Source organism: Silurus aristotelis (genome assembly GCF_946808225.1).
Source record: "Silurus aristotelis genome assembly, chromosome: 11".
Taxonomy (NCBI): Eukaryota; Metazoa; Chordata; class Actinopteri; order Siluriformes; family Siluridae; genus Silurus; species Silurus aristotelis.
The window spans coordinates 28,294,475-28,311,974 of record NC_139584.1 but is presented as its reverse complement, the minus strand read 5'-3'; the positions used below and the strand labels follow the sequence as shown (position 1 = coordinate 28,311,974).

General features: G+C 42.4%; 3 protein-coding genes across 7 annotated transcripts in view; 2 read left to right on the top strand and 1 right to left on the bottom strand.

Annotated features, from left to right (window-relative positions):
• Positions 1-3,709, top strand: part of rassf2a (Ras association domain family member 2a) — a 13,195-nt gene extending 9,486 nt beyond the window's left edge. For 3 of the 4 annotated variants that reach the window (XM_083554150.1, XM_083554149.1, XM_083554148.1), the window contains 5 exons: positions 1-86; positions 522-675; positions 868-989; positions 1,300-1,397; positions 2,252-3,709. The exon at positions 1-86 is cut by the window's left edge and continues 51 nt beyond it. In XM_083554150.1, coding sequence (XP_083410276.1) covers positions 1-86; positions 522-675; positions 868-989; positions 1,300-1,397; positions 2,252-2,321 — 530 coding nt within the window. In that variant the 3' untranslated portion in view covers positions 2,322-3,709. The remainder of the gene's footprint in view (positions 87-521; positions 676-867; positions 990-1,299; positions 1,398-2,251) is intronic. The other variant, XR_014535633.1, reaches the window with a different exon arrangement.
• A 1,082-nt stretch (positions 3,710-4,791) lies between these two features.
• prnpa (prion protein a (Kanno blood group)) lies at positions 4,792-6,180 on the top strand. Its single transcript, XM_083553731.1, has 2 exons — positions 4,792-4,878; positions 5,574-6,180. Exon 2 carries the CDS (start codon positions 5,588-5,590, stop codon positions 6,110-6,112), a length of 525 nt encoding a protein of 174 aa, XP_083409857.1. The 5' UTR covers positions 4,792-4,878; positions 5,574-5,587; the 3' UTR covers positions 6,113-6,180.
• Positions 6,181-9,528: 3,348 nt separating this feature from the next.
• ccdc92 (coiled-coil domain containing 92) overlaps positions 9,529-17,500 on the bottom strand; it is a 19,032-nt gene continuing 11,060 nt past the window's right edge. For both annotated transcript variants that reach the window (XM_083554157.1, XM_083554158.1), the window contains exon 4: positions 9,529-10,942. In XM_083554157.1, coding sequence (XP_083410283.1) covers positions 10,164-10,942 — 779 coding nt within the window. In that variant the 3' untranslated portion in view covers positions 9,529-10,163. The remainder of the gene's footprint in view (positions 10,943-17,500) is intronic.

Here is a 17,500-nt window from a genome sequence, read left to right as displayed (position 1 = left end):
GGCGGGGAAACAAGCGGTCTCCTAGCGACCAGCGGCGAATCAGGAGGCACCGTTTCTCCATCAATGGCCATTTTTACAACCACAAAGTGAGCGCGAATCACACGCCTGCTTTACTGTCCAGACTCTACCCCAATATTATCTCACCCTAAACACCAAACTCTCTCTCTCTCTCTCTCTCTCTCTCTCTCTCTCTCTCTCTCTCTCTCCTTTTTTCTCCATAACACTTTCATTCTGTCTATCATTAACTTTCTCACTCTTTCTGTCTCTCTGTCTTTATGTCTGTCTTTCTTTCTCTGTCTGTCTCTCTTTCTGTCTCTCTTTCTCTCCCATTTTGTGTTTCTCTCTGTTTCTCTCTCACTCTTTCACTGTCTGATTTTCTGTCTCTCTTTTTCTGTCTCTATCGCACACTCTGTCTTTCTGTTTCTTTGTATGGTTTTTCACATTTGTCATCACTCTCTCTCTCTCTCTCGCTCTCTCTCTCTCTCTCTCTCTCTCTCTCTCTCTCTCTCTCTCTGACCCAGACGGCGGTCTTCACTCCGGCGTACGGTTCTGTCACTAACGTGCGGATAAACAGCTGCATGACGACACCGCAGGTACTGCGTGTTTTACTCAACAAGTTTAAGATTGAGACCAGTCCTGATGATTTTGCGCTCTACATTGTCCACACCACTGGAGGTCAGTCTTTCTTTTTTTCTCGATCTCTCTATCTCTCTCTCCCCATAATTCTCTCTCCCAAATTCTCTATCTCTTTTGTCTCAATTTCACTGTCTTACAGCTGAAACCTGAAAAATGTCCAACTCCTAGTGTTCACATAGCAGCAGTGCGGCCTAAAACAGTCGTGTGCGTGTGTGTGTGTGTGTGTTCCAGAGCGAGTTAAACTAAAGCCCACAGATCATCCTCTGGTGTTAAGGATCCTGCAGGGTCCTTGTGAGCAGGTCTGCAGGATCTTCCTGATGGAGCAGGACCTTGGAGAGGAGGTCACATATGATGTAAGTGCTTTGAGGAAACGAGGAAAAACTTGGTGGTATCTGGAAAAGGAAATTTGTTTAGGGAGTAAAAAATACGACACAAAGCATCAGAATCAGGTTTATTGACCAAGTGTGTTGACACACAGCTGGAATTTGGTTCCAGCTGTTGGTGACTCCAAAATTACAGACATAAATATACATTTAGCTTTTACTATTGTTTTATTCCTCATCAATTTACCAACAAATTGCTTCCTGTTGTCTTTTAGGTTATAGCAGTTATAATCTCTCTGCATGCAGTTTGTTATAGCCATGTGTGTTTTCTGCCCACTAGGTGGCGCAATACATCAAGTTCGAGATGCCCGTGCTTCAGAGTTTCATCACCAAACTGAAAGAGGAGGAGGACCGGGAGGTGCAGAAACTCAAACACAGGTAAAGAAGAAATTCACACGTATCATTCATTCCTAAACATGGTAGATGATGGATATACAGATCACTAATCCACGTCATCTTGACACGTCTTTAACACGTCTCTGAGGCTACAGGACCGAGCCTCTACCCATAATGCACTGCACGATACATCAGTTTCAAATGTTGCTCCTTCAATCCCCTCAGGATTAAATGTTTTTATTATTACACAGATTTCGAATTCTTGAATCTGATTGGTCGAAAATCGGTAAATATGGCGATTCTTGTAATGTCATTGTTTCTATAGTAACCATTTACACAAGGACGTATGGTGGGAATCATAATGACCAGGTTTAAAAAAATTATATATATTTTTTTATATATAAATACAATTAAGGAAGAATAAAAATAAGAATGAAAAAAGTAATATAATTTTTTATTTCATATTTTATATATTTATTATTATTATTATTATTAATATATAATTATAATTATTATAATAATTTATATAATTAAGGGATTAAAAAAATTCATTTTTAATATGATGAGGATTAAAATGTCTTTTTTTGATATGATGATAAAAAAAATAATTGATATAAAATAAAATACTGTTTTTTTTATCATCATATGATGAAAAAAGGTGATTTTGGATATAAGAATAAAAAAGTAATTTTTTTATATGAGGATAAAAAATGTTTGGGATAAGGAGAAAATTTATTTTGTTTTTTTGATAGGATGAAAATAAAAAACATTTTTGATATAAGGATTAAAAAACCTTTTAATATAATGGAAGGTTGTAGCGCTCACTCTCTCTCACTCTCTCTCTCTCTCTCTCTCTCTCTCTCTCTCTCTCTCTCTCTCTCTCTCCATCCTCGTAGATATAAGAATCTGCGCTTCATCATTGAGAAGCAGCTGCAGTGTTCACCAGATGGTTCCACCTCCATGTGATGAAGCTCCTCCACCCAAAGATGTTTGGCTCTTCGCTCCACCCTCACACTCCTGATGTTCTCTCGGTGTCACTACACCAGAGTTCAGCTCGTCTTTCTCCACATTCATGATCGATGTGGTCCTCAGTGTGTCTTTAAATTCTAAAGTGTGATGGTACTTATTTTACTTGGTTACTGTGTGAAATGTTCACATGCTCCAGTCACGCAGGAGGTCCGGACGGTGTTACAATTGACCAGGAAGTGTTCAGGGTTTTTACACGATTCAGGGTTTTACTGAAGACCACTGTTTTCAGAAACACGGACTCGTCGACGTCCTCTCAAACCCCTGACGCGCGCTCAGAGGGAGGGAAATTCTATGCTATTCCATGCTCCTGTAGCATTACTACATCACACCAAGCAAAAGAGTTAGCATGCTAGCTGGAAAACAAAGCAGGGATAAACAAACAGCTGAGATTCAGCTAGTTATAGCTAGCGGTTTCCTTTTTCCCCCTCATTAAAATGTTTCCACTTTCTAAAGAAAAAAATTAATCAGACCTGCTGGAGCTTTACAATCCCCAAACATAGAATCCAACTCAACGTGGCGTATCATAATGTGAGGAATAACTTAAAAAAAAAAAATGAATTATGTAAAATTATGTAACTACTGTTTTATTTTTCCCAAGAGTGCATTGACACTTAGCTGCTCAACTTCCTAATGAACACCTCAGTGATGTCATAGGGAATTTACCCTCTCAGTTTGCCCCCATTCCCCTTTTCCATTCAACATTGAGGCTAAATCCTCTGAGAGGAAGTCGACGAGGTGTGTGGAGGAAACCATATGGGGACGCAGACGATATTAAGGCGACACGCTTCTGCCCCCTAGAGGCACAACATGGAAAAGCACATTCAATTACCACAAATCAGATCCTTAGATGTAATAAGAGGACTCGATTCTAAGCACAATATAAAACATACACACTTTTTCTCTCTCTCAAACACACACACACACTCTCTCTCTTCTTTGAAATAGTCATGTTTAGCAAAAGCAATCTCAGCCCAACATGTGATGTGTTAATGTGTAGGATGTTGGGCTGTTATTAACTAAAGCACAAGCTGCTGGAGGTGTGTTTGTGTGTGTGTGTGTGTGTGTGTGTGTCTGTGTGTGTATGTTTAAACATTATGGATGTGACTATCAATAAACTGATTTAGAAATGCTGCCTGTTTAAGGTGTGTGTGTGTGTGTGTGTGTGTGTGTGTGTGTGTGTGCGCGCAAGAATTAATTTGTAATGTTTTTATTCCTTTTTTACATCCTTCTCCTCCCATGTTTTTCGATGCTTATGGATGAAAATATGGATCCAGCACGGCGTTTATTTGATGCTGACAAATTAAATACATTTTCAAAACAGAAAACAGTGGAATCGTCTTTTTTCTGTGCATTTTCTACATTTTAGAACATTTTCAGTGTCGTTCATGTCTCTGCCACCAGGTGGTGGTGTTTGGTTTAGCATGCTGTCCCAGAGTTGTGTCTCTGTCTCTATTTATTTGTTAATACTGTATATATGAATAATTCATTTATCGTATATAATTAATAATATTAGTGGCGTTAAAATGAATTTGCTCAGGTTTTGGGACACCTGACTTCATTACGCTTCCAGCCATACAATCGTCTCCAAATCTAGCAGCACATATTCATACATGACGTCTTTGGATGCAAGAGCATGAAATTCTCCCTTCACTTGAACTAGGAGACCCAAACCTGTTCCAGCATGACGAGGCCCATGAGCACAACTCCAGATCCATGAAGAACTGCTTTCCATGGGTTGGAGTGGAAGATCTCCTGCTACATTGAACTGATGAATGTGAACACTGACTGCACCACAGGCACCTCATCTCACCTTCATCAGGGCCTGACTTTACTAACATTCTTGTGGCTGAATGAGCGCAAATCTCCACAAAATCTAGTGGAACATCTTCCAAGAAGAGTGGAGTTCGTTATAAGAGTGAAGGAGGAGTAAAAGAATGGGTACCATGTGTGAATGTTTGGCTTTAATCCATTTCAAAGTTCATTACCCAATTAACTGAAAAGGTCAAATAGAATAATAGATAAAACTGTGTGTGTGTGTGTGTGTGTGTGTGTGTGTGTGTGTGTGTGTGTGTGTGTGTGTGTGTGTGTGTGTGTGTGTGTGTGTGCGTGCACGCATCTAATAATTTCCTAAACATCTAATTGTTTGTCAAGCTCTAATTGTAATACAACTTTAAACGAATTCGGTTTGATTCCGCACATCTACTAATCATCACATGCCGTTACTGAGATCATGAGTTTTACAACGAGTGTGTGTGTGTGTGTGTGTGTGTGTGTGTGTGTGTGTGTGTGTGTGTGTGTGTGTGTGTGTGAGCTCTAAACTCTGATGTCAGAGAATATCCAGGATAAGGTGAGGCCCTGGGGCTCCCAGCCAATCAGGGAGGGGAGATTAAGATATGTGTGTACGTGTGTTTAGTTTGCTGTCCATTTCTGGGACTGTCTCAATTCATCGAGACTGCAGACCTGAACTGCCAGACGACTTATTGACATCCTACAGGTGAGACAATGACCTCTTTTATAACCTCATATAAACTATTCCTCACGTCTCCTTTGCTCATTGTTTAGTTTACTAAATCTTCATACTTACTGTGAAGGAATTTGTTGTTTTTCCACCTCAATATTTCATGTTTCATGCTTGTTCTCACAGTGGAAGAGCTGATGCTCACGTGGCTTAGGGACTGGTTTATAGTTTAGGTGTTCTGTCGATCAGCGGAGGTGTGAACGAAGTGGTGGAGAGAATGCGATTAGGGCTAATCTGAGAGGACTGTTAGAAAAGCAGGATGTGCTTTAAACCCAGACGCCAGTCCAAATCGGATTAAGAGTCTTGGCACGAGTAGTTTCGGTCCTTAAGAGATTGACACACTTGGGTCGGGCATAAATACGTTCGTATTCTGTTGCTATGGCGATACATGTTGAGCGGATCTATTTTTTATTTTGTATTCTTTGATTGGAGCAAAGAATTACAATTACACCCAAAATAGCAATACGTTGATAAGCTTTAATGCCACAATTGTGAAACATCAGCGTCTTGTCTGTTGTCTTTCCACAGGGTATGTTTTTGTCTTTAGGAAGGACCGCTATAAGTGGGTCCCTGAATTATTGATTAAGTCATTGTGATTGTATCGCGTTGTATCAAATATGCATTAGGTGTTTTGCTGCTATTTGAACTCTGACCCTTTCATCTTTTGACAGATCATCCTCCCATCATGCTCTCTCAGACGGTCTGGATGCTGACTTGCACGCTACTCATGTTGACGTTGTGTCCTGGCGTTGTGTCCCGGCGAGGGGGATTCGGAGGCGGCCGCTGGGGTGGTGTAGGAAGGGCCGGAGTAGGAGGTGGCTGGGGAGGCGCCGGAGCTCACAGAGGCGGAGGTATTGGAGGTGGCCACCATTACAAAGCTCATCCAGGCAGTTCGTCATCAGGATCTAGCGCCGGCAAAATGGCGGGAGCGGCGGCCGCCGGCGCACTTGGAGGCATGGTGATCGGACACGGACTCGGATCCATGTCTCGACCCGGATACGGATACGGTAATTCATGGCATGGTGGGTATGGTGTCGGGCCCCGTTATGGAGGCGGCTACCCAAGGTACGGTGGAGGACATGGGAACGGATTTACAAACGAGACGGATATGGAGTACTATGCCGGAGCGGCCAGCAGGGGGAGCACTTACAGCTATGTCCTGCTGCTCAGTGTCATTGTGTCGTTATTAATAGGGTTCTGGATCGTTTAGAATGAGACTGAATCGTCCAAACTGGCTGAGGTCAAGTCCAAAAAACCTTCCTGTTTCTTTAATACTCTGTGACATGTCTGGTCTGTAATGTTTGGTAGTGCTGGTAACAACTCGAAAGCGGTAAAGTTACCGTTGTTCTATAACGGTAACTATACCGCTTTCGAGTTAGACTTTTTGTTGTTTAAAAAATACACTTTACTCGTGTATCTATAAAAATAGACAAAGGCTGAGATGAGTCTGATAATGATTTAGACAATATTGGCCAAATTAATTATTTGTGAATTATATACCTTTTAACAAATATTGATTGCAAATGAGTCCTTGTCTCTAGGTAGTAAGCTTTATCTGTTAGCTTTTTTTTTTTTTTTACCTAAAAAAGTAAACAAATGTTTATACTAAAATAAAGAGTCCATGATAGCCACATGTCCACTATATTACAGCTATTAAAAGTAAAAATTTGCACTTATATATATATATATATATAATCATTTCAACATGCTAACCTGGAGACTATACGCTTTTCCTGACGTGGCAACGTTATCGCTGTTGCACTTCTGGACTCTTTTCTCTGTTTATTTGCTAGACTTTATGCTACATTATGCTACATTTTATACTTCATGATTTAGTGACACTGAAACCTCGATTGTAGCTGTGAACACGTACTGTGTCTGGTTTTTTTTTCACGTTTTTTTTGTTTCCGCTCAATCCTTATTCGAGCGCTAATGAGATTTTGAAGCACGTGCTAAGACATTTGTGTATCTGTGTTTTAAAGACCCACCGAGGATGAAGTAAGCAGCCTCAGTAAAATCACTTTAGTGGATTAGGAGTAGACAGGATGGCGTACGTGTCAGGGCAAAGATAAATCTGCATTACGGTTGACTTCACCGTCACGTAACGTCTCGTTTTCATTTAACTTGTGTATAATGTATGTGGTACACAAGAGATACTGCTGTAATCACTGTGTAATCACAAAAAATTAAAGAATTTCAGTCTTTCCAAAGTTTTTTTTTGTGTGTGTTTGTTTGGTGCTCACACTTTGTGTTCATCTCAAATCAGATGTCAACTCACACTGGTGCTTTTAAAACCCCATAAAACAAATTGGAAATTACAATTTTAAAACAATGTTACCGTTTTATTACATGATTAAGAAAATGAAATGGATTTAAACAAACATATAATAAGAGTCTGGTATCGTGCCAATGCATTGCTGCGTGAGTGGTTTCTATAATGAGTTGTAATGAATCACTGCTGACTAGCAAACCGACATCTACGCTCGCTATTCCAGAGGTTGGAAAACAGCACTCGATCCAGCGTGTCTTATTAGACGTGTACATTTCGTTTTCTATACAGTGCACGCATTAAACGTAACGAAGCCTTGAGCGAATTTTGAATTGACAAATTTTAAAAAATTAACAGCATGGAATAGAAGGAGGCCTGGGAGACACTGAAGCTCACAGAGGAACCGGGGAAGGTGATGGCCACCGCTTCAAAGCAACGCATGACCAAATCGAGTTTTGGGAAGGTGACTGAAGGAACTGCAGTTGGCAACCTCGGTGGTATGCTGATCACACAAACTCCACGTTTTGACCTGGATATGGAAACGGTAATGTAATTACATTCACATCGCATCGGTAGCTGCTTCATATGTATCTTTAATGTATCGTATCATTGGCTATGCAGCGAGATGCAAATCGCATCAGACTCATTTATGAAGATGCACGTCCCCATTCCACAAAAGTAAAAATCCATGAAGTTACTGAGCAACTCAACTTTGAGGATGAGTTTTGTTTTGGACTGTAATTAATATCAACAGTCTGCTACAACGGCTAAGGACTGAGATGTCAATGAACAGTTTTTTATTTAATTGTCTATCACTAAACTGTAGACCTCTACAATGATGGAAATGTATTGAATGGACATTTTGTGTTACGTATGAGGACGTGTTCCCTTTTTTTTAATGGTTTCTCTCAAGTTTCTTCCTCATACCATCTTAGTGTCTTTCCTCACCACAGTCACCACAAAAACTATAAATTCGTATTTTTATAATCTTTTTAATCCAAATTATTTCAATCTGATTTGGGACAATGTCAACTGTTGAAAGCTGAACTGCTCGTCATCCCAGGTGATTCATCTCCAGGTCAGGATCTCATAACTCTTAACTTTTCCTCAAATGTTCCTGAAGCAACTCGCTCTTGTCGGTTCCTTCTCAACAACATCAAAAGGATTTGACCATCTCTATCCACACAGGCTGCTCAGGGGCTTGTCCAGTCTCTCGTCATTTCAAGACTGGACTAAGATAAGAGATAAGATAAACCTTTATTCGTCCCATAGTGTGGAAATTTCCGTGTTACAGCAACAAAGAAAGAAATGTGCAAATATGAAGCAGAAACACGGTACAAAATATATACAGTACAGTATATAAATACAAAAAAAGAAAACAATAATAGTAATAGTAGATACACAATTAGAGTTAGAGACGAGCCTTGAAGTATGCTTACCTCTTACCCTGAGAGAAGGTGAGATCAGTCGAGCAGTGCTGAAGGATCTCAGGCAACATGGTGCAGTGCGATGAGTGATGAGGTCTCTGAGGTAAAAGGGTCCATTTTTGACTTTGTAGGAAAGCATCAGCGTTTTGAATCTGATGAGGAAGCGCAGCAGTGGGGTGGTGTGGAAGAACCTGGTCGAGAACACACGTAGCGCAGCTGCGTTTTGGATTTTTTGCAGTAGACGAATAGTATTCAGAGGTCGACCTGCCAGCAGAGAGTTGCAATAGTCTCCCACACCACCCCACTGCTGCACTCCTCATTACTCCTCACACTGACTGAGATCATCCAGCACTGCTAGACTGCTCCCACCTTCTGTTTCTGTAAGAGCAAACTATACTTCAAGGCTGGTCTTTGTTCTGACACTGAGGTGGTGGAATGAACTTCCCCTAGAACGAGTGGAAAACTATCTTTTCCTGAAACACTTCAACTTTATAACACTATTCCCGGTTTGCTTTGTCTTTAAAAAAAATAATAATAATCCATCGAGTTGTAAGCTGATGGTGTCTTAAGTTTGCAATCTGGTGAACCAGTGTTGATTTATTCATTTATAGAGAAGCACTTTCGTATGTCGCTCCGGATGAGGGCGTCTGCTAAACGCCGTAAATGCGCTATACAAATAAAACGGAACTGAGCCTGATTTCTTTTTATTGATTATATGATGGAAAGAAGAATCAGTCCGTATTAGACACTTGATTTAACATTTTTCTTCGTGTCTTGATGTGTTCAGTTCAGTGATGGACGCTCAAATGCGAAACTGTTCATGCGCATTTCCTTTACAATTAATACAATTTAAAAAAAGAGGAAGTTTAAGAAGTACTGCAGCGCACGTGACGCGTGTATAGAAGAAAAAAAAGCCAGACACAAAGCCAGTTGGTTTGTTTGATCTCTTGCTTTATGCGTTACAGTTTGGGAAAGCAGCAGGAGTCTACAGTAATGTGAGCGACCTGTACAGAGCAGGCAGGAGTAGAGAGCAAACCCGATTTAATACCGCAGTGCGCAGCGAGAATTACGCATCTATAATGCGACCATGTCACGATTTGGCTATTTGAGTCTGTTCTAGGAGGAGAAAAAAAAACCACGACGTGTGAATGAGGTAAGGAACATAAAACATTTGGCATGCGTACACTTAGGTTCCGACCGACCACCGAAAAGACGCTGTGGTGTTAAACGTGAAAAGAAAAAAAAAACTTCTGGTCTTACAGTTTTGCATAAACAGCAGGCTATAGAGAGGCGGATGCTTTCGTCCCGTTCAGTCTTACCAGCAGCACACGTGCGTACGTTGTCCCGTTTAGGTTGCACGTGCGTCCAGTGTTTCGACTGCTTTGTTCAGGCTGTGCTTGTGTGGCTACATGAGTTATAGTATTGAGAGATATATATATAGAGTGATTTCTATAGATTGGTTGCATGTGTGTGTGTGTGTGTGTGTGTGTGTGGTTCTCTAGTCAGTCCTGTTTATACTGTATTGGCTGTATTTAGTGTTAAGACACTGTGTATGTGTGTGTGTGTTAAACAGTTCTGTCAGTGGCCGATGGTTTACGCATCACCTTCTCGTCGCTAACCTGATCCACGGCGAGCGTCTCCACTTCTGCCAGTTGGTGATGAATCCTGTGAGCAACTCCCACGTGGGCGGGGCTTCGCTGATGTCTGGGACTCTGAGGCATAAGAGAATGGGTGGGGCTCGCTGAGGAAGTAATGGGCGGGATAATGGGGGGTCGTTCGCGGAGCACGGGCTGTGTGTCAGCATTAGCGGGGGTGTCCCGGGCCTGCAGGAACGGCGCGGGGTCGGGCATCGTTCCCGTCGCATCTCTGAGAACGATCCTTCGACCGTCGGCCGCGCCCACCCTGTAGAGCTCGGTGTACTCGCAGTGCAGCGGCTGGGACAGGCTCTTGCGCATGCGCCTGCGGGGAGTGTCCGGCTGCTTGCCCGCAGCTCCGTTGGTGGGCGAGTCGAGGCGGGGCTCTGCCGGCGGGGCCGGTTTGAAGGCGGCTCCACCCTCCAGAAGGCGCTTCTTGGTGGCGTGGAGCTGCGCGGTGAGGAAAGCGATGGTCCCAGCTCTCTGCTCCAGTTCCCCGGATAACACTGCCAGCCGGTGGCTCTTGAGCTTTAGCTCGTCCAGGTACTTCTTCTCACGCTCGCGGATGGTGTTCTCCAGCACCGAGATCATGGCGTTCTTCTGCTCGAGCTCACGCAGAAGCTCGCTGTTCTCCTGCTCTTTGGCCTTCAGCTGCTCCTCCAGCTTCTCGCAGCGACGCTGGAGCTCCATACAACGTGCCTCGCCGTCATCTGCCACACACACACACACACACACACGCAAAGTTCTTAAGAAGTTCCTCTTTTTTTCAACCTTTCAAACCTCTACTCTTTACATAATCACCCGTTGATTTATTCCAGGGAACTCTGGATCTGATCACACGTAGATGTTTCCAAACCGTTGGGAAAAAACTATACAACCTGAACATCCATTATAAGGCAAAGAAAGTGTGTGTGATGTAACAGAAAGTGAGGAGATAAAAAATAGAGAAGGAAACATCTCAGTGGAAGTGGTAGAACCAGACCCTAACCATAGCTTTACCCGTTATACAATAACGTATCATTAAAAACGCATCATCCGTGATACCAAACACAAGGTCTTCTCTGCTGAGAAAAACTCTATCTGAATCACTGACTTACTTTTTAATATTTCAATGTTATTTTTCCATGACTACATATTCAATTCTTCCTAATTTTCTCTTCGTTTCATTGCGTTTCTCTCGGCTGTGCTGTTTTCATGAATGTCTCTATACAATAGTTTTTATTTATTCATATTTCAGCCGTCACATCACGTGTTGTTGGGGTCGAAGCTGCTGCTTTAACAACCAGATTTCGAGTTGGGCCACGTGGCAGGCGCCCAATCACGTCAGCATTTTCACAGCATTTGGAGGGTCGTATGGCCAGAGAGCGCACAAGTCAGAGCTTGCAAGTCGCATCTGTAGCAAACTGCAGAAGCTTCAATATATTCGTGTAAATTTAATAACTGTGGTTTTTGCTCCACATTGACTGACAAGAGGAGAAGAAAAGGATTTGGTCGAGATATACTTATGTGGACATTAAGAACACGGACTTTTCAAGAAAAACTGGAAACAGTTCAAAACGTTTTCGTGAATCTTTTATACTTTTGCGTTCGCTTTCGTCAACAAATTATAGCTGCACAAAAACATAGAATTTGCCTTCATTTTAAATACCCCGAAAAACCGCAACACACGGAAAAAAAAGCAGGGGTCATTTAACGAGGTTAATATCGATGCTTCTGCTAGAGATGATGTATGCAAGCGGTGCAGATGTGGCTACAGTAAAAGGAGACGAATCGTAGAAATGACATGCATTCCCTGTAGGAGATTCCCGTCTATAATATTGATGGTTTCCATAGCCGTTGCATCATAATGATAGTATTAAGAGGTGGATTGATTCAAGCAGGACACTGCTAAAGGCCTGGGGGTGAAATGCACCTCAAACCGACTCCTGAAGTCAATCATGATTTAACGGATGGGAAAAAAAAGGACAACATGCTGTTCCTACCCTGTAGAGGGCAGTGCTGAATTCCTTGAATAAACTCCCTCTTCCTTCAGCCTCCATCATCACCTCTCCTTGACTCTGTCCTTCTACGCCCTGCAGCCCGTGACCCAGAACAGCTGTCTGTTGTCTGATCCTTATCATAATTATTAATAGTGAGTTGATATTATCGTGATATTGATACAGATAAACATTTAGTCCTTGTTATTGCAAATAACATTTCTAGCTCTCTCTCTCTTACACACACACACACACACACACACACACACACACACACACACACACACACACACACACACACACACACACACACACGCCATAACATCCAGGCACATTACACATCAACACAGAGAGTGTCATCTATTTTTAGAAGTCATTCTATCCATTTGTGTGCTCTCTCTCTCTCTCTATGTCTCCCTCTTTCTTTGTATCAGTTAAACAGGGTGGGGCCACAACAGTACACAAAAGACAGAGAGAGAGCGAGAGAGAGAGAGAGAGAGAGAGAGAGAGAGAGAGAGAAAGAGAAAGAGAAAGAGAGAGAGCTCTGATGTTACAGTGCTAATCGATTTGAGAGTGGAGTAGCGGCTCACGCTCGACTGACTTTTAGCTCTGCTCTCCACACACACTCACACACACACACACACACACACACACACACACAAACACACACACACACACACACACACACACACACACACACACACACACACACACACAAAGGAAAGCAAATAGCATAACTGCATTATCCTGTAGAGAAATTGGAGCTTGGCTGCATTTGAAATTTGAAACTCCCTTGAAATGCTAAAACCCATACCATACACCATCTCACGTTTTCCACCACGTACACATCGGGCACAAACGTGTACACGCACTTTTTACTGCAAAAATTCTTTCAGACCGTAATAAATCCACGATAAACTCAGATTCTCACGCCACGGTGCCGTCCTCGGATTCTGATTGGTCGGAGGCTCTGTTTCATTATGGCTGCATGCTATAGATTACAGGGAACATTATTTTATCGATTAAAAACATGATGTGGTGAAGTTTATAGTACGGAGCCGTTTCATGTAGCACTTAGGAAGAGTCTTCGGTGACACATGTTAAGGTTTTCATAACATAGCGTTTTAAACACGCCAATCACAGCTACTGCGGAGAAACACCTCGGAAAAATATTTGTGACCAGAACTGCGATCCTGAACGTGAACTAATGAGTCTGCAGTCGAACTATGAAGCAGAGTTGAAATTATCTCATTTTGAAACTGAACAATTGAGTGCTGAGGGCCTTGCTCAAGGGCCCAGCAGTGGTCTGATCGATAACTTTGACATTACAACATTATGACCAGTGAAGTGAATAACACTGATGATCTCTTCATCATGGCACCTGTTAGTGGGTGGAGATATTAGTTTTCTCCTCAAAGTTGACGTGTTAGAAGCAGGAAAAATAGGCGAGCAAATTCGACAAAATGTCAACGTCTAGACGAGGGTCACGGCGTCTCCAAAACTGCAGCTTCTGTGGATGTTGCTGGTCTGAAGTGCTCAAAAGTGCTCCAAGGGAGGAGAACCGGTGGTGAACCGGCGACAGGGTCGTGGGCGGCTAAGGCTCATTGATGCACATGGAAAGCGAAGGCTGGTCCGTGTGGTCCGATCCAACAGACGAGCTCCTGTAGCTCAAACTGCTGAAGAAGTTCATGCTGTTAATGTTTGAAGGGTCACGACTGTTCAGCAAAAGGGGACCAACACAATATCAGGCAGGTGCTCACAATGTTCTGCCTGATTGATGTAATAGTATATGGAGAAAGAAAAAAAATAAAAATCATATAGGCTGTATGTAGTATTCAGGAATAATTTATCATTGCAGTTCTCTAAATAGAAAATCGAATACAATGATAAGATCCTTTAAAAACCCCACCTGTAATAAACACAAAACACGCTCTCTCTCTCTCTCTCTCTCTCTCTCTCTCTAATAGCAGTGGTGGACAGGATGAGCTCATGTGGCCGTAATGGAGTGATTCATACTCGGGGTTGGTTCTCCAACCTGTCTTTCCCCATCACGTGAACATAATCACATAGAAACCTCATTACACCTCTATACTCTCTGCTGCATCACCCCTGTACACTCAGGAAGATCTGAGAGACGTCATGGCTGACCATCGGTGTGTCCTAATAACTAATACGTGGCTCAGGACAGGCTGCTGATACGAATACTTAGTTCTGGTACTTAAGTAGATTTTACTGGTATCAGTATTAGTCGTTTATTTCACTATTTATTTTTAAGACTTTTATTCATTATATATATTTTTTTTACACAAATATACGTTTTCTCCTTCATCTTTTTAAACCAGACTCAGTTTGAATCTATTTGGTGACATGGTCAATATTTTTTCTTTTTTCACCCCATCAATCTTTTCCTTTTCATTGTGCGGCTTTTTCGACCTGCCACTGACGTATCGTTCCCCGGCCCCTCACGCCTCACAGACGTAGACTAGCTTATGAAGCTAACAACAACAACAACAACAAATCAGAGCGACTTCCTGTCTCACGGCATGCATTTCAAAATCCTTCATTTTCATTGTTCTAGTTTTCTTTTTACATTAAGGTCGATTTGGTTTATTTTGATCCGAAAACAAACCTGTAAAAAATAAACAAAACTTTGGGACACCTGATTTTTCATCCCATATGACTTTCTTCCCCAAACTTTTACAGTTGAAAGCACACGATTGTAGAAGATCTACGAAAGTCTATGAACATGGTAGCATGACATTTTCTATTCACTTGAACTAGGAAACCCAAACCTGTTCTAGCAGGACAGTGCATAAAGATATACTTTCCATGGGTTGGAGTGGAAGATCTCCTGCTGCAGAGCTCCAACCCTACAGGATGAATGTGAACGCTGACTGCACCCCAGGCCTCCTCACCTCCCCTACATCAGTACCTGACCTGCTGAATGAGCTCAAATCTCCACAAAATCTAGAGGAACATCTTCCCAGAAGAGTGGAGGTTATAATAACAGCAAATGGGGACTAAATGTGGAATGGGGGTCTTTAAAAAGGAGCACATAGTGATCTTTTGTTCAGGTGTCCACAAACTTTTGTTCATATACAGTAAGTTATTGACGTCATTTATTTTTCTTTGTATATTATCACACACCCGAAAAAAAAAACAGCACCGGAGACCAAACGAAGGTACATCGAGTTACCACAATGCACACAGAAAGCTGAAAGCTCTTTATTTCACTGCACCAGGCTTTTTATTTCACTTTAGAGAGCTGCGCCGCTGTAATGTGATTTAGTCCGGCTTTATTTCAGCTCTGGACTGTTCCCTGAACTGAACTCTTCACTTCAGAGCACTGACTTCACTCTTGGTCAGGCCTGGAGAAGATCCGTCTCTAGATACAGCTTCACCCAGAACACCTCATACTGATGTTTAATTAAATTCTGCACTTTACGGCTACAGGAACGGCGTGAGAACGAGGACACTGACCGAGGGTGAGAAGAAACCGTAGAGAAAAGAGTAACTAATGAAATAAAATAAAGGTGAATACAATTAAAAGGAAGAGCGCAGGATGAAACAGAAGACGATGTGATGTAATAGAATACAATAGAATTAAATAACAAAAGAATGGAATGCATCTGAATAAAAGTAGAATAGAAATCAATAGAACAGAACAAAGTAAAATTGAAACAGGGCTGCAGAGACAAGAAGCAAATAATAAAAAATAAAAAAACGGAACCAAACGAAACAAAACAGAATATAAAACAATACAGTAATACAGAATTTAACAAAACAGGACAGAGGAGGACATGGTAAGATAGAGCAAGACAGAGCTGAATACAGCAGGACAGGACAGGACAGGGTAGGGCAGAGCAGGGTAGGGCAGGACAGGGTAGGGTAGGGCAGGACAGGGCAGGGTAGGGCAAAACAGGGTAGGACAGGGTAGGGCATGGTAGGGCAGGACAGGGTAGGGTAGGGCAGGACAGTGCAGAGCAGGGCAGGGTAGGGCAGGACAGGGTAGGGTAGGACAGAGCAGGACAGTGCAGAGCAGGGCAGGGTAGGGCAGGACAGGGTAGGGTAGGGTAGGGCAGGACAGGGTAGGGTATGACAGAGCAGGACAGTGCAGAGCAGGGCAGGGTAGGGCAGGGCAGGACAGATTTAACGGCAAAACACTATAATATAAAGCAGAATAAAATTGTATTAATTTAGAGCAGAACATGACGGAGCTGGATACAAGAGGACAAAGCAGGACAGCACAAGGGCAGGGCAGGGCAGAGCAGGACAAATATAAATAGACAGCAGGACAGCAGGACAAGATTCATCAGAATAGAAGTACATAAAACAGAGTTGGACAGAGCTGTAAATAGATGGACAGAGCTGGCTTTAGCTGGACAGGGTTGAATAGAACAAGACAGAGCGAGGAGGACAGAGCAGGGCAGAGCTGGACAAAGCGGGGGAGGACAGAGCAGGGCAGTGCTGGAAGCAGAAGAACAAAGCAGGGGAGGACAGAGCTGGACAGAGCAAGAGAGGATAGAGCAGGACAGAGATGGACAGAGCTGGACAGAGTTATATACAGCAGGACAGAGCAGGGTAGAACAATTATAAAAAGATTTAAAACAGAACACACATGATAGATAGATAGATAGATAGATAGATAGATAGATAGATAGATAGATAGATAGATAGATAGATAGATAGATAGATAGATAGATAGATAGATAGATAGAAGATAATTGTATAAAATCGGAGCAGGACAGAGCAAGACAGAGCAGGGTAGGACAGAGATAGACAGATCTGCATACAACAGGACAGGACAGGACAAGGCAGGACAAATATAAATAGACAGCAGGACAGGATACAGCAGAATAGAATTTAACAATAACGGGACTGAGAAGGACAGATCTGGACAGCGTAGGACAGAACAGAACAGAGCTGTATACAGTAGGACACAACAGAACAGGGTAGGAGAGGGCAGGACAGAGCAGAGCAATACAGGACAGAGCAGGACAGGACAGGACAGAGCAGGACAGGACAGGGGTCAGCATGGAACAACATAAATCTAAATATAATAGATTCAAAATAATGAAACAAAAAAGCACAGAATTCAAAAAGAACAAAAATAGACGTGCAGAGAGAATAAAAAAAGTGTGACTGATAGCAAACAAACAAACCTGTGTGTGTGTGTGTGTGTGTGTGTGTGTGTGTGAGAGACAGAGACACAGTGGAAAATCAACTGGGGGTCAACAGAGATGTGTGTGTGTGTGTGTGTGTGTGTGTGTGTGTGTGTGTGTGTGTGTGTGT